The sequence below is a fragment of the Pristis pectinata genome, chromosome 17 (genome assembly GCF_009764475.1).
Source record: "Pristis pectinata isolate sPriPec2 chromosome 17, sPriPec2.1.pri, whole genome shotgun sequence".
Classification (NCBI taxonomy): Eukaryota; Metazoa; Chordata; class Chondrichthyes; order Rhinopristiformes; family Pristidae; genus Pristis; species Pristis pectinata.
Window position 1 is genome coordinate 5,187,509 of NC_067421.1, and position 15,302 is coordinate 5,202,810.

At 45.4% G+C, this 15,302-nt stretch overlaps 1 protein-coding gene across 1 annotated transcript in view; it reads left to right on the forward strand.

Annotated features, from left to right (window-relative positions):
• Positions 1-15,302, forward strand: part of specc1la (sperm antigen with calponin homology and coiled-coil domains 1-like a) — a 248,262-nt gene that overhangs the window by 205,738 nt on the left and 27,222 nt on the right. The window contains 2 exon segments of the mRNA XM_052032052.1: positions 6,362-6,521; positions 8,744-8,846. Of these exon segments, the coding sequence (XP_051888012.1) occupies positions 6,362-6,521; positions 8,744-8,846 (263 nt within the window).

Sequence of the window (15,302 nt, forward strand, 5' to 3'; positions counted from 1 at the left end):
TGCTTTGGCACCTGTCTCACGAGGTAATGCTTGTCATGGTCTCTTTCCACTTACCCAGGCCATGGGTAACTTTCATTCATGCTCCAGGGCCCAGATTCCCCTGTTTCCTTTCTTCTCACCCAAGCCCCAGTTTTCACCCTCCCATCCACTCTCCTGGGACATAGGTACCCCTGCTGCCTTTCCACAAACCTAGGTCCTGGTTTCCCTGCTGCCTTTCCACTAATCGGCCCCAGTTCCTGCATTCCCTTCCCACATACAGGAGCCCCAGTTCCCAGACTGCCCCTCAACTCCTGGTTCACTGGAAAATGTTTCACAGTGGAGCGTAATATCTAAGTAAAGGAGGGAGTGAGAACAGTGTTGGTAGAAATGACATCCAATAGTCCAGAAAATTGGCCATTCCAGCAACATCAAAGACCCAAGAGTGCTGGATTATAGGAGTTTTGCTGTCCTGTGGGTCTCTGCTTTGACAGTCAGGGGTGTCTGTGGATCTCTGAGATTAGGGGGTGTCCTGGTCCTGGGTTTGAGATTAGGGGGTGCCTGTGTCCTCGGTTTGAGATTAGGGGGTGTCCTGGTCCTGGGTTTGAGATTAGGGGGTGTCTGTGACCTGAGTTTGACAGTAGGTAGTGTCTATGTCCTGGGTTTGAGATTAGGGGGTGTCTATGTCCTGGGTTTGAGATTAGGGGGTGTCTATGATCTGGGTTTGACAGGAGGGTTTCTGTGTGTGGGTCATGTGTATTGTGTTCACTTCTGGTCACCTCATAACTGGAAGGATGTGGATGCATGGAGAGAATCCAGTGGAGGTTTGCCAGAGTGGTTCTTGGGATGAGGGATTACTGTTGCATGGATAGATTGGAGAGGGTGGGACTGCGTTGGAGAAGGGAAGGTTAAAGGGAGATTGGAAAGAAGGATATAAGATGATGAGGGGTTTGGACAGAATGGGCAGTGGGAGGCTCCCTTTGGTGAAGGGCTCGAGGACTTGCACCAAAGTACAACACAGAGGGGAAGTGAATCAAGAATGACATGAGAAAAACCTTTTGGGTGGAATCTGGGAAGCGCTGCCTTTAGGTGTGGGAGGGGTGGAGGGGGACCTCAGCAGGGAAATGAATAAATATACAATAAGGGAAAATTTGCAAGCTACAGAAAAGGGGCCAGAGGGTGGAATTAGCGAGTTGATGATCTTGTGCAGAGTCATTGTGGACATGATGGGCTGAATGGCCTCCTGTGCCGTAATCAGTTTATTGTATACAGATAGGCAAGGGTATTGCTGACAATACAAAGGTAAACAATACAACGGTAGCGTAGCGGTTAGCGCGACGCTATTACAGCGCAAGCGATCGGGGTTCGATTCCCGTTGCTGTCTGTAAGGAGTTTGTGCGTTCTCCCGCGTCTGCGTGGGTTTCCTCCGGGTGCTCCAGTTTTCTCCCACATTCCAAAGATGTACGGGTAGGTTAATTTGGGTTTAAAATGGGCGGCGCGGACTCATTGGGCCAGAAGGGCCTGTTACCATGGTGTAAATAAATTTTTTTTTTAAGAATGGAAAAGTAAGTTGTGAAGAACACACAAAATCTAAAAAGGAATATAGGCTGGTTGAGTGAATGATTTTACATATTACAGTTCGGAAGGATGCCATTCAGTCCATTGAATCCTGGTCTGTTCCCAGCAGAGCAACCCTATCAGACCCATTCCTCCCTCCTTATTACCCTGTGGCCCTGCACCTTATTCTCCCTCACATATCCATCAACTAGGGGTAGCTTACTGTGGCCAATTAATCTATTAGCATGTCTTTGAGATGTTGGAAGAAACTGCAGGCAACTCAGGTGGTCATGGGGAAAGCATGCAGACTTTACAAGGTAGGTCCAAACCCAAGTGCCTGGAGCTGTGTAGTAACAGTGCTAACTTTCTCAGGGTAGAAATGCCTAATACTAGAGGGCATGGCTTTAAGGTGAGAGGCAGGATGTTTAAAGAAGGTGTGCAGGGTAAGTATTTTACAGAGCGGTGGGTGTCTGGAATGTGCTGCCAGGGGTGGTCATGGAAGCAGACACAATAGTGACGTTTAAGAAGCATTTAGACAGACACGTGAACATGCAGGGAGTGGAGGGATGTGGATCATGTGCTGGCAGATAGGTTTAGTTTATATTGACCTCATGATCAGCACAGACACTGTGGGTCAAAGCGCCTGTTCCTCTGCTGTACTCTTCTATGTTCACATTGTCCCATCATGTGAAATGTGTCTCAGTGATTCAGAGGGGCTGGCCAAACCTTTGTAACATTGTAATAAAACTTCCTCACTTTTCAATTTCAGTTCTTAAGATAAAGATCAACATTGCTTTAACTGTTATGTTACGTTTCTACTTGTTTAGGTGATGCTTCTCTCTAGTACTGACTTAAGAGGCAAAGAAAAATATGAGAATTTGTCACAAGCTCTGAACAGTGACAGAGTTGTACAGCACACAAACAGGCCCTTCAGCCCACCACATCCATGCTGACCTTTTTGCCAACCTACACTAATCCCATTTGCCCACATTAGGTCCATATCCCTCTATGCTTTCCCCTCCCCATCCCTTCTTGCTTTCCTCAGGGACCACTCTCACTGTGACTCCCTGGTTCACTCATCTGGCCCCACCCATCCCTCCCTCTCCCCAGGCACTTCCCACTGTAACCAGAGGAGGTGTAACACTTGTCCCTACAACCTCCTCCCTCACCACCATCGAGGTACCTAAACAGCCCTTCCGGGTGAGGCAGAGATTTACATGCATCTCCTCCAACCTTGTTTATTGCACTCAGTGCTCCCGATGTGGCCTCCTCTCCATGGTGAGACAAGTACAGACAAGGCGACTGCTTTGGTGAGCACCTGTGCTCCGTCTGCTGTGGCCGTCTGGAGCTCCTGATTACCAGCCATTTTAATTCCCCTGCTCATTTCCACACTGACCTGCTTGTCGTTGGCCTCCTCCACTGCCAGGGTGAGGCTAGATGCAAACTAGAGGAACAGCGCCTCATATTCTGCCTGGGGAGTCTACAACCCAATGGCATGGACATTGAATTCTCCAATTTCAGCTCACCTGTTCTCCCTCTGTCCCTTTCTCTCTCCGAATCTACTCAGTTCGTCCTACACCACCCCCCCAGCTCCCCATCACCCAGTTTCTTTCCCCTCCACCACACACTCCATCTGCCCATCACCCACACACCTCCCACTGGGCCCCCTCCCCCCTCTGTTCTCATCTGCCCTCCCCACCTCAATTATTTGCTTCCACGCTCCACCTTCCTCTCCCGTCAGACTCCACTGTCTGCAGCCCACCTATCACCTCCACCTATCACCTCCCAGCCTCTGGTGCTTTTCCCACCCTTCCCTCCTCCATCTGCCAATTACCCCTGCTCACCTGGATCTGCCTACCACTTGCCAGCTCTTGCTCCATCCCTCCCCCTCACCTCTTAATTACGCCCCCTCTACTCTTTGAGTCCAGATGAAGAGTCTTGACCCAAAACATCAAGTGCCCATTTTCCTCCACAGATGCTGCCTGGCCTGATGAGTTCCTCCTGTAGTTTTTTGCTCCAGGTTCCGGCATCTGCAGTCTCTCCTTCTATGTCTTGCCTATTTAAGTCTTAGCTGATCTAAATGTCCCTTAAAAGTAGTGATTGTATTTGATTTCACCACCACCTCTGGCAGTGAGTTCCAGGTATTAACCACATTGTGTAAAAAGGAATTGCCCCTCAGGTCCTCTTTAAAGTTTCTTCTTTTCACCTTAAACCTCTTCTTCTTGATGGCCCTACCAATGTTACAAAGCACTGATTACTTATGGTTACTTACTGGTTACTTCTATACTAGAAGTATATAAGATTATGTAAGGCATATTTAAGGTAGATAGTCAAGACCTTTTTCCCATGGCAAAGGTATCAAAAACAAGGTGGGAGGAAGAAGTTTTAAAAGCGATCTGAGGGGTAAGTTTTTCACTCAGAGAGTGGTTGATATTTGGAAATCAAAGCCAGAGGAGGTTGTGGGATCAGATACAATCACTACTTTTAAGAGGCATTTAGACAGACACTGAAATAGACAAGGCACAGAAGGATACGGTCCTAACGCAGGCAATTGGGATGACTGTAGATGGGAAAGAGGTCAGTATGGACGTGGTGAGTCGAAGGGCCTGTGTCTGTAACCCTATCTATGCCTATTATAATGTTATAAACCTCTATCAGATCACCCCTCAGCCTCCCTCGCTCCAGGGAAAACAAGCCCAGCCTATCCAATCTCTCCCCATTAACTAAAGTCCTCCAATCCAGGCAACATCCTGGTGAATCTCCTCTGCACTTTCTCCAGTGCCACCACATCCTTCCTATAGTGTGGCAACCAGAACTGCACACAATATTCCAAGTACAGTCTAACCAGCAACAGAATATCCCAACTTTTATATTCTATGCCCCGACCTATGAAGGCAAGCATTCCATGTGCCTTCTTCACCCTATCCTCGTGTGTTGCCACTTTCAGGGTATTATGGATGAATCCCAGTCCCTCTGTTCATTGGCATTCCTTAGCACCCTACCATTTACTGTACACGTCCAGCATGCATCACCTCACACTTGTTGGGATGAAATTCTATCTGTCTGTGCAACCTGCTGGAGCCTTGGACAACCTTTCACACTATCCACAGCACCATCAATTTTCATGTCATCCACAAACTTATTGCTAATTCCTCCTACACTCACATCAGAGTTGTTAATACATACAACAAGCAACAAGGATCCTAGTACCAATCCATGTCGTACACAACTGGTCACAGATTTTCAATGAGAAAAGCAACTTTCCACCATCCTCTACCTCCCTATCATCAAGCCAGTTTTGGACCCCATGTGCCTTAACCTTATGTACTAGCCTACCATGCAGAACCTTGTCAAATGCCTCATGGAAGTCCATATGGACAATATCTACTGCACTGCCTTCATAAATCTTCCTAGTCACCCCTCAAAAATCTTAAGTTGTGAGGCAGGATTTCCATTGCACAAAGCCATGCTTACTGTTCCTGATCAGCCCCTGCCTTTCCAAATGTACCTTTTCTGAGAATTTTCTCCAATAATTTCCATTCCACTATCCTTTAGTTACCAGGCTTATCCCTGCTGTCCTTCTCAAATACAGGAACAACATTTGCTTTTGGTCCCTCACCTGTGGATAATGAAGTTGCCAAAATTCTCCATTAAGGTCCCAGGCCTCAATTAGGGCTCCATTAGGGCCTCACTTGCTTTCCATAGCATTCAGAGTTAGATGTCACCCAGAGTTGCTGAGGAATATTTACCTGTTTTCTCACTGGCCACCCTGAGACATTGTAAGAATAGGCAAATGATCCATATTCTAAATTCCATGGGCTACATGACTTCATTTAGTCTATGAAGGCAGATGAAGAGACAGTGATACTTGTGCTGACTTGATCTGTGGCTAACAAGGAGGCAGAGTCTGAGTTACCAGATAGTGCGCACGTCATGAGTAAGAGAGTGCAGGACCTACAGCATGGGGTGTTTGATCACAGTTCTAATGAAGGTAATGAGGACGACATTTAGTACCAAAGGTGTTAAACTCTTTTATATTAAAAAAATAACTTTAAGGAGTTCAATTTATTGAAACTACTAAAAACAAATAAAAAGCAAAAATTCTGTGGTGTATTTACAAATAATATCACTTCAATAATTTTCTTTAACTCACAGATACAAGAATTCTGAATAAGTCACTCTACTGAGGATAGTGATGTGATGTTCTTGGTCATTGGGTTGGGAGTGATAAGAATTCTCTTCAGTAGTAAAGACCGAAAATGCCGGAAAAACTCAGTAGGTCAGGCAGCATCTGTGGACAAAGAAACAGTCAATGCTTTGGATCTGTAATCCTTCATCAGACCTGGAATATTAACTTTGTTTCTCTTTCCACAGATGCTGCTGGACTGCTGAATTTTCCAAGCATTTTCTGTTTTTTTTCAGATTTCCAGCATCTGCAGTCCTTTTGATTTTCAGAATTCTCTTCAATGTGGCCACTTCATTACTAAACTCAGAAGCAGAATGTACAAACATTTTTTTCAGTACATTGTAAATGGGATTTTAATCTTATATTGAATATTCTGCAGTTTCTGTATATGTGTCATGGAATCTTGTCATTTTCCTTGCTATTTGATCCTAAATCTAAAACCCTAGAGAGTCCAAAGAATTTATTTGCAGTGATCTTAGGCTTAAAGTGTACTGGTATTTTATGTACAGCCTGAGACTTGTGCTGGAATGAGCCATTGTGCTCGTCTCAGTTTAGTCATTGTACTGTCCTCCCAAGTATTGGTCAGTGTCAGTCACCAGGGGTACAGTTTCAGTGATCACATTTTTGACTTTTCTCCTACAGTGTCTCGAAGAAGCAGTGAGGAGATTAAACGTGATCTGACAGTCACAGATAGCTCCTCTCCTTCGTCATTGATGGGAATGACTACCACATCTCCGCAGCTGTCTTTGACATCTTCATCTCCTACAGCTTCAGTAACGCCAACTGCACGTAGCCGTCTCAGGTAAGGGTCATGTGGCCAAGTCACTGAATCACCTTTGCATACCTAACACAGTTATAACCTTACAGCATTAATATTCATATTAAATCTGATAGAGTGATTGAACTATATAATGAAGGTAATTTAAAACTGAACAAGGTCACAGCATCCAGTTGCCAGTCACTGTAAATCTCCCGCTCCCACTCTGAATTCTCCAGATACTCTTCCAACAGAGCTGAACCGAAGCTCGAGGAATGGCACCTCACCTTCTGACTTGGCACAGTACTTGAACTCAACCATTCCAGTCTTATATCTCTCATTTCCAACAATCAGGGATTTTTTCCTCTCCCTTTCTGGTGATTGAGGTTTCACTCACCTCCTCCCTATTTACATTTTACCCACGCACCTCTTCTGCTCTCTCAGCCAGCATCACCACAATTTAAAATCACAGAATATCACAGAAAAGAAGCCTCTTGGCCCACCGTACCCATGCCAACCAAGTCCCCATCTGTACTAATCCCACTTACCAGCACCTGGTCCAAAGACTTCCAAGCCTTGGTGATTCAACTGCTTGTCCAGAGTCTTTGCCTCCACCACTCCCACTTCAAACTCCTATCGCCCTCTGGTTGAAAAAAGTTTGTCTTCGGATCTCCTCTAAACCTCTTACCCATTACCTTAAACTTTTGCCCTCTACAAAGAAAATAGAACAGTACAGCACAGGAACAGACCCTTCAGCCCATGATGTCTGTGCTGAGCATGGTACCAATTTAATCTAATCCCATCTGCCTGCACATGGTCTATATCCCTCTATTCCCTGCTGTTCATGTGCCTGTCTAAATGCCTCTTAGGTGTTGCAATTGTATCTGCTTCTACCCCCTCCCCGGCAGCATGTTCCAGGCACCTACTACTCTATGTGTAAAAAAAACTTGCCTCACAAATCTCCTTTAAACTTGACACTCTCACCTTAAATCTATACCCTCTATTATTTGACATTTCCACCCTGTGAAAAGACTCTTGACTATTTACCATGTCTGTGAGAGATAAGAGAGAGTAGTCACGTACATCGAAACACATAGTGAAATGCATCTTTTGCATGGAGTGTTCTGGGAGCAGCCCGTAAGTGTTGCCACGCTTCCGGCACCAATATAGCATGCCCACAACTTCCTAACCCATACGTCTTTGGAATGTGGGAGGAAACCAGAGCACTCATAGTTTTATATATTTCTGTAAGGTCACCCCTCAGACTCTGATGCTTCAGAGAAAACGTTCCAAGTTTGTCCAACTTCTCCTTAAAGCTATTACTCTCCAATCCAGACAACCTCCTGCTGAACCTCTCCTGCGCCTTCTCCAAAGCTTCCACATCCTTCCTGTAATGCGGTGACCAGAACAGCACACAGTACTCCAAATGTGGCCTAACCAAAGTTTTATACAGCTGCAGTGTGAATTCCCAAGTCTTACACTTGATGCCCCAACGGATAAAGATAGGCATGCCCTATGCCTTCATTATCACCATATCTACCTGTGTCGCCATTTTCAGAGAGCTAAGGACTTACACCTCTGTACATCAATGCTCCTGCCATTTACTGTACACTAGCTCTGGTTTTAGACACCTCTGCTAAGGGGAAAAGTTTACCCTATCTATTCCTCTCATTATTTTGTACACTTCTATGAAGTCCTCCTTAAGCTTCCTCCAATCCAAGGAAAATAAACCCCATCTATCCAGTCTCTCCGTATAACTGATAATGAGATCATATGTGGCTTCTCTCTGTTCCTGGGGAAAACTATTCACAGCTGACTTCTGTCTTTTCTCTAATGACAGCAACCTGTTCCCAGGTTACAGTTAGCAGAGGTCTAATACAGGCTGTCTAAGACTGTGCAGAGATTTTGAACAGCCTCCACTTATGCCTGCATGGAAATTGTAATGTTTGCTTTGGAAAATGTATCTCCCACTGCTTCCAGTTTGTAGCGGTCATAATGAACTGATTGGAGGATGCAGGCGCCCAGGTGCTGCTGCCATCTCGTTCTTGGTTCTACTCTCACTGGTGTCCATTTCTGCTGTAAGGGTGGACATAGGTGAAACTTTGGTCTCAATGTAAGTCAACAACTCTGATATGTTATCCGATGTTACACAGTTCATAACAGAGTTTGCACATTGTTTGTCACTGAAAGTAAGCTTCTTAAATCTGATCAGAGTTGGTTTACTTGCCAACTGGCAATTACTGAATGCTATTGTTTGGTTTGTCCAGGGAAGAGAGAAAAGATCCATTGTCAGCATTGGCTCGTGAATATGGTGGTTCCAAGAGGAATGCCCTTCTGAAATGGTGTCAGAAGAAGACAGAAGGTTATCAGGTAAGTGAGGAGCACTATGTTTGCACAACAAGAGGAATGTTTTAAAATGTAAGTGAAGGAGTGGTTCAGGGAAAGTGAAAAATATCAAAACATGAAGTGAATACTAATGATCTTGAAATCCTCAAAAAATTTAATTACTTAATCAGATTGGCATTATTTACCTTGAAGAGAGCAAATTGCACGATACCCACTCATGGAATTGTTAGTTCTCAACAGTCTCCCCAATCTTTGGCCTATTCACTTGAAGTTTACAAATAAATGAGGATGATTTTGTGGTGTTCTGAGGTCTCCACATAAATGACAAGAACATAACAAATAGGAGCAGAATAAGGCCATCAGGCCCTTTGAGCCTGCTCTGCCATTCCTCAAAAACAGGGCTAATAGAGTCATGCAGTACAGAAACAGGCCATGCCATCTGTGGTGCCCATCATGCTAGTCCAGTTTGCCTGCATTTGGCCCATATCCTTCTAAACCCCTCCTATCCATGTAATTAACCAAATGTCTTTTGAATGTTGTTACTGTATCTGCATCGACCACTTTCTCTGGCAGCTTGTTCCATATACACACCATCCTCTGCGTGAAGAAGTTGCCCCTCAGGTCCATTCTAAATCTTTCATCTCTCACAAACTGATGCCTTTTAAGTTCCCCTTCCTTGGGAAAACAACCATGTGCGTTCACCTTATCTGTGTCCCCTGTGATCTTATACACCTCTTAATCTCCTATGCTCCATGTAGTAAAGTCCTAGCCTGTCCAACCTCTCCCTGTAACTCAGGCCCTGGAGTCCTGGCAGCATCCTCGTAAATCTTCCCTGCACTCTCTCCAGTTTAATGATGTCTTTCCTATAACTGGGTGACCAGAACTGTACACAGCACTCCAAGTGTGGCCTCACCAATGTCTTGTACAACTGTGACATAACGTCCCAACTTCTATACTCAATGCCCTCACTGATGAAAGCCAGTGTGCCAAACGCCTTCTTCACCACCCTGCCTACCTGTGATGCTGCTTTCAGTGAACTATGTACCTGGAGATACTGGGGAAGAGATGTTTGGCTCTCAAATAGAGGAGGCTAGGAGTAAGTACCATAGGCAGGTGATAGAGAAGGGACGTGTTCAGACAGGCTTGAGATGTGTCTATTTTAACGCAAGGAGCGTTGTGAACAAGGCGGATGAGCTTAGAGCTTGGATCAATACTTGGAGCTATGATGTGGTGGCCATTACGGAGACTTGCATGGCTCCAGGGCTGGAGTGGTTGATTCAAGTGCCAGGTTTTAGATGTTTCAGGAGGGACAGGGAGGGAGGCAAGAGAGGTGGGGGGGGTGGCACTTGATCAGAGATAGTGTCACAGCTGCGGAAAAGGTGGACGTTGTGGAGGGATTGTCTACGGAGTCTCTGTGGGTGGAGGTTAGGAACAGGAAGGGGTCGATAACGGTGCTGAGTGTTTTTTATAGGCCGCCCAATAGTGACAGGGTTATTGAGGAGCAGATACGGAAGCAGATCCTAGAAAGGTGTGAGAATAACAGAGTTGTTGTGATGGGGGATTTTAATTTCCCAAACCAATTGGCATCTCCAGACAGTGAGGGGTTTAGATGGGGTGGAGTTTGTTAGGTGTGTTCAGGAAGGGTTCTTGACACAGTATGTAGATAGACCTACAAGAGGAGAGGCTGTGCTTGATTTGATATTGGGTAATGAACCTGGTCAGGTGTCAGATCTCTCAGTGGGTGAACATTTTGGTGATAGTGATCATAATTCTATCTCCTTTACGTTAGCACTGGAGAGGGATAGGAACAGACAGGCTAGAAAGGTGTTTACTTGGAGTAAAGGGAATTATGAGGCTCTCAGGCAGGAAATTGGAAGATTAAATTGGGAACAGATGTTCTCTGGGAAAAGTACGGAAGAGATGTGGCAAATATTCAGGGGATATTTGTGTGGAGCTCTGCACAGACATGTTCCGATGAGACGGGGAGTCATGATAGGTTACAGGAACCGTGGTGTACGAAGGCTATAATAAATCTAGTCAAAAGGAAAAGAAAAGCATACAAAAGGTACAGAGAGCTAGGTAATGTTAGAGATCTGGAGGAGTACAAGGCTAAAAGGAAGGAACTTAAGAAAGAAATTAGGAGAGCCAGAAGGGGACATGAGAAGGCCTTGGCGGGCAAGATTAAGGAAAACCCCAAGGCATTCTACAAGTATGTGAAGAGTAAGAGGATGAGATGCGAAAGGATAGGGCCTATCAAGTGCAGCAGTGGGAAAGCGTGTATGGATCCGGAAGAAATAGCGGAGGTACTTAATGAATACTTTACGTCAGTATTCATCACGGTAAAAGATCTGGGGGATTGTAGTGGGGACTTGCAGCGGCCTGAAAAGCTTGAGCATGTAGATATTAGAAAAGAGGTGGTGCTGAAACTTTTTGAAAGCATCAAGTTAGATAAGTCACCGGGACCGGATGAGATGTACCCCAGGCTGCTGTGGGAGGCGAGGGAGGAGATTGCAGAACCTCTGACGATGATCTTTGTGTCGTCCATGGAGATGGGAGAGGTTCCGGAAGATTGGGTTGCGGATGTTGTTCCCTTATTCAAGAAGGGGAGTAGGGATAGCCCAGGAAATTATAGACCGGTGATTCTTACCTCAGTGGTTGGTAAGCTGATGGAAAAGATCCTGAGAGGCAGGATTTATGAACATTTGGAGAGGTATAATATGATTAGGAATAGTCAGCATGGCTTTGTTAAGGGCAGGTCCTGTCTTACGAGCCTGATTGAATTTTTTGAGGATGTGACTAAGCACATCGATGAAGGGAGAGCAGTATATGTAGTGTATATGGATTTCAGCAAGGCATTTGATAAGGTACCCCATGCGAGGCTTATGGAGAAGGTGAGGAGACATGGGATCCAAGGGGACATTGCAGTGTGGATCCAGAACTGACTGGCCCACAGAAGGCAAAGATCGGTTGTTGAAGGGTCGTATTCTGAGTGGAGGTTGGTGACTGGTGGTGTACCTCAGGGATCTGTACTGGGACCCATACTCTTCGTGATTTTTGTAAATGACCTGAATGAAGAAGTGGAGGGGTGGGTTAGTAAGTTTGCGGATGACATGAAGATTGGGGGTGCTGTGGATAGTTTGGAGGGCTGTCACAGAGGGACATAGATAGGATGCAGAGTTGGGCTGAGAAGTGGCAGATGCAGTTCAACCCAGGTAAGTGTGAAGTGGTTCATTTTGGTAGGTCAAATATGTTGGCAGAATATAGTATTAATGGTAGGACTCCTGGCAGTGTGGAGGATCAGAGGGATCTTGGGGTCCGAGTCCATAGGACACTCAAAGCGGCTGCGCGACTTGAGACTCTGTGGTAAAGAAGGCATATGGTGTATTGTCTTTCATCAATCGTGGAATTGAATTTAGGAGCTGAGAGGTATTGTTGCAGCTGTATAGGTCCCTGGTCAGACCCAACTTGGAGTATTGTGCTCAGTTCTGGTCGCCTCACTACAGGAAAGATGTGGAAGCCACAGAGAGAGTGCAGAGGAGATTTACAAGGATGCTGCCTGGAATGCGGAGCATGCCTTATGAATGCAGGTTGAGGGAACTCGGCCTTTTCTCCTTGGAGGATGAGGGGGACCTGATAGACGTGTATAAGATGATGAGAGGTATTGATAGGATAGATACTCAGAGGCTTTCCCCAGGGCTGACTTGGTGGCCACAAGAGGACATAGGTTTAAGGTGCTGGGGTATAGATATAAAGGAGATGTCAGGGGTAAGTTTTTTACTCAGAGAGTGGTGAGTGTGTGGAATGGGCTGCCAGAAACGGTGGTGGAGGTCAATACGATAGGGTCTTTTAAAAGACTGTTAGATAGGTACATGGAGCTGAGTAAAATAGAGGGCTATGGGTAAGCCTAGTAATTTCTAGGGTAGGGACATGTTCAGCACAGCTTTGTGGGCCGAGGGGCCTGAATTGTGCTGTAATTGTTCTATGTTCTATTCCTAGGTCCCTCTGTTCCTCAACATTCCCCAGGGCCCAACCATTCACTGTATAAGTCCTACCTTGGTTATACTTCCCAAAATGCAATACTTTGCACTTATCCAAATTGAAAGCCATTTGCCATTCCTTGGCCCACTTATCCAGCTGATCAAGATCCCCTTGTAATTTTTGAGAACCACCTTCACCATCTACGATACCACCTATTTTAGTATCGTCTGCAAATTCTTTGCTAATCCCATTTTATTGCCCCCAGATTCTACCACTCACCTAAACAACACGGTGAGTTTTATAGAGTCCTGTCAACCCACACGTCTTGCGAAGTGGAGGAAACCAGAGCACCTGGAGGAAATAGGAAGAATGTACAAACTCAACACAGACAGCACTGGAGATCTGGACTGAACACACACTGGAGCTGTGAGTGAAAGTGACCTGGGTTCAATCCTGACCTCCAGTGCTGTCTGTGTGGAGTTTGCATGTTCCCTCTGTGGCAGTATGGATTTTCTCCCAGCCACTTTCCTGCACTATCACACCGTATCCCTTGATTCCCTTATCCAGAAATTTTTCTTTGACTGTTTTGAATGGACATAATGAGTTGGAGTCCATAACCCTCCTTGTTGAGAAATCCAAAGGTTCACCACTCTCTGAGTGAGGAATTTTTTCCTCCTCTCACCCCAGATTTCCCACCCCACATTCTGGCAAACCTTTTCTGTAACGTCTCCAAAGCCTCCATATCCTTCCTGTAATGTGGTAACCAGAATTGAATGCAATACTCCCAAAGCGCCCTAACCAGAGTTTGATAAAGCTGCAACATAACTTTCTGACTCTTGAACTCAGTGCCTCAACTAATAAAGGCAAATGCCTTCTTTACCACCTTATCAACTTGTGCAGCCACTTTCAGGGAGCTATGGACTTGGACTCCAGGATCCCTCTGTACATCAATACTGTTAAGGGTCCTGCCAATAAGAGTGTACTTTGCCTTTACCTTTGATCTCCCAAAGTACAACACTCACCACTGGTCATGGACCTCCAATCAGAATAACACCCCTCCATCACTACCCTCTGTCTTCTGTGGGCAAGCCAATTCTGAATCCAAACTACCAAGTCACTGTGGATCCCATGCATCTTAACCATCTGATTGAGCTACCGTGAGGAACCTTGTCAAGTGCCTTACTAAGATTCAGGTAGACAACATCCACCACTCTATCCTCTTTGTTACACCCTTGAAAAACTCAATCAAGTTAGTAAGGCACAACTTGCCCTGCACAAAACCCTGCTGACTGTCCCTAATCAGGCCATGGTTTTCCAAATGCTCATAAATACTACCCCTAAGAACCCTCTCCAATAGCTTTCCTACCACTAATCTAAGACTCGCTGGTCCATAGTTTCCAGGATTATCCCTTTTTCCCTTCTTGAACAAAGGAACAACATTAGCTACCGGTCAGTCCTCCAGGACCTCCCCTGTGGCTAGAGAGGATACAAAGATCTTGGTCAAGACCCCAGCAATCTCATCTCTTGCCTCTCTCAATAACCTGGGGTATCCCATCAGGCTCTGGGGAATTACCCACCTTAACATTCTTCAAGAGACCAAACACCACCTCTTCCTTTATCTCAAAATGCCCTCAAAATTACCGTATTCCACACTGATCTCACAATCCTCCATGCCTTCCTCCTTGGTGAACACTGATGCAAAGTACTCATTTAGGACCTCGCCTATAGCCTCCATCTCCAAGCACATGTTTCCTCTTTTATCCTTGAGTGGTCCTACCCTTTCCCTGGTTATTGTCTTGCTCTTGATGGCTTGAGGTTCTCTTTAGTCCTACTTGCCAAGGACTTGCCAAGAGCCCCTCCTGGCTCTCCTAATTCCCTTCTTGATTTCTTTTCTGGCTTTATAATCCTCAAGGGCCCTGCTTGATTTTAGCTTCCTAAATATTGCATATGCTTCCTTTTCCTTCTTAACTAAATTCACCACCTCTCTTGACATCCAAAGTTCCCTTCCCCTGCCATCCTTGTCCTTCCTTCTAACTGGAACACACCTGTCCTGTACTCTGTGCAGTTGGTCATTAAACACCCTCCACATGTCAGATGTGGACTTGCCCAAAAACAGCTGTTCCCACCTAACTCTCCCTAGTGCCTGCCTAATACTCTTGCAATTTTCCCTCCCCCAAATTAATACTTTACTGCAAGGTCTATATTTATCCTTATTCGTAGCTATGGTCACTGGAGTTGTGAGATAGCAGCTCTACCAGCTGCACCACAAGAGAGAAACAGAGTTAACCTTTTAGGGCAATAACCTTTCCTCAGAACTGGAAAAGTGAGAAAGTGTCTTTGAAATAAAGAGAACATTATGAATGTTCACACTATGGTGACAAAGGTTGTCCAGGTAGCACAATTCTTCTGGAGCTAGCTAAATAACAGATGAATGGACAATCAGAGAGGGGAAGAAAAAGCAAAAGAACTCTTTGGAATTGTGCAAGGCAGAACACAGCAGTT